Raw genomic sequence first — 1,115 nt, 5'->3', positions numbered from 1 at the left:
GGGGGTCGTGGTGTGTGCCGGGGGCAGCTGCCCCTCCGGCTGAACCGGCCTCTCTGTGCGCTTGTGCGATGCAGGGGTGGGAGCCAGCGGCCACCAGGGAGAGGACTTCTCCTTCTGCGGTGACCGAAACCAGACCCAGACCAGCTCTGTCATCTACGAGCACGGCCCCGCCGCCATCTCCATCGAGAACACGGACCAGGCGCTGATCATAAAAAGGCCCTTTTTGCCCAGCAGGAGAAACTCTTACTACCAGCACAGCCTGCCCCCCGCGCTGGGCAGGTACCGCTTCTGCCTCTACTGGTTCAAGGCCAACAGGACCCTGAGGCTGGCGTACGGGAAGCAGAGCTTCCTCCTGGGCGCGGACCCGGCCAGCAGTGTCACCCGGGGCAGTGAGAGTCAGAAGACTGGAAGAACCAGCACCCCCATCTTCAACGTGTCCTACATCTTGAAGGGCGGGAAGAACACCTCCCTCGAGAGTTCTTCCAAGTACTTCTTCTCTGGTAAAGGAAATTCAACAGTAGTTTAATGGAACCAAGGGTTCGTTCACCCCCCGACCGTCTTCTAGCCACCAGCAGAGCATTAGTGGCGTCCCAGTGCGTGCTACAGTATGATGATGTGAAGACACAGTTGGAGGGTGGTGGAAAGGGACGTAGGTTTGCTTGAAGGGGGCCAGAGGTGCCCCCCAGTGCCCAGGATCCCTGGAGATGAAGATGGAGATTTTCAAAAGTGTTTTGCCCCCTAAAGTCTTGGGAAATCCCGTGGTTTGCAGAGATGCCCGTGGTTCCTGTCGGCAATGCGAGGCACTGAGCTGGCCTCAGCCAGCGTGGCCCCAGTGGGAGCCAAGCTCTGGCTGGCAGGAGAAGCTCTCTGGGTTGGGGTCTTCATCAGCTCCCTGGGCTTGGGGTCTCCTTGAAGCCCTCTGCTTTCTGCTCCCACCGGGGCTGTGACCAGTTGGCTCGGGGCACGGGGAAGCCGGCTCTGCTCGTGCGTTCCATGGCATTTCCTTTGCTGTACCCATCAGCCTCTTCAGAGAGCATGCCCGCCTGGGAGCAAGACGTGGAGGAGCAGCTCACCGCCTTGGACAGCCTCATCGCCCAGCCCCCGGCGCGGGTCAC

At 60.6% G+C, this 1,115-nt stretch overlaps 1 protein-coding gene across 1 annotated transcript in view; it reads left to right on the top strand.

Annotated features, from left to right (window-relative positions):
* The window catches only part of GPR56 (G protein-coupled receptor 56), a 6,635-nt gene that overhangs the window by 828 nt on the left and 4,692 nt on the right, over positions 1–1,115 (top strand). Inside the window, exons 2-3 of the mRNA XM_010142023.1 lie at positions 75–500; positions 1,022–1,105. Coding sequence (XP_010140325.1) covers positions 75–500; positions 1,022–1,105 — 510 coding nt within the window. The remainder of the gene's footprint in view (positions 1–74; positions 501–1,021; positions 1,106–1,115) is intronic.

The sequence above is a fragment of the Buceros rhinoceros genome, unplaced genomic scaffold (assembly GCF_000710305.1).
Source record: "Buceros rhinoceros silvestris isolate BGI_N320 unplaced genomic scaffold, ASM71030v1 scaffold21458, whole genome shotgun sequence".
NCBI classification, from domain to species: Eukaryota; Metazoa; Chordata; class Aves; order Bucerotiformes; family Bucerotidae; genus Buceros; species Buceros rhinoceros.
Note: the sequence above shows the minus strand (reverse complement) of the source record. Positions and strands in the feature narration are given on the sequence as shown.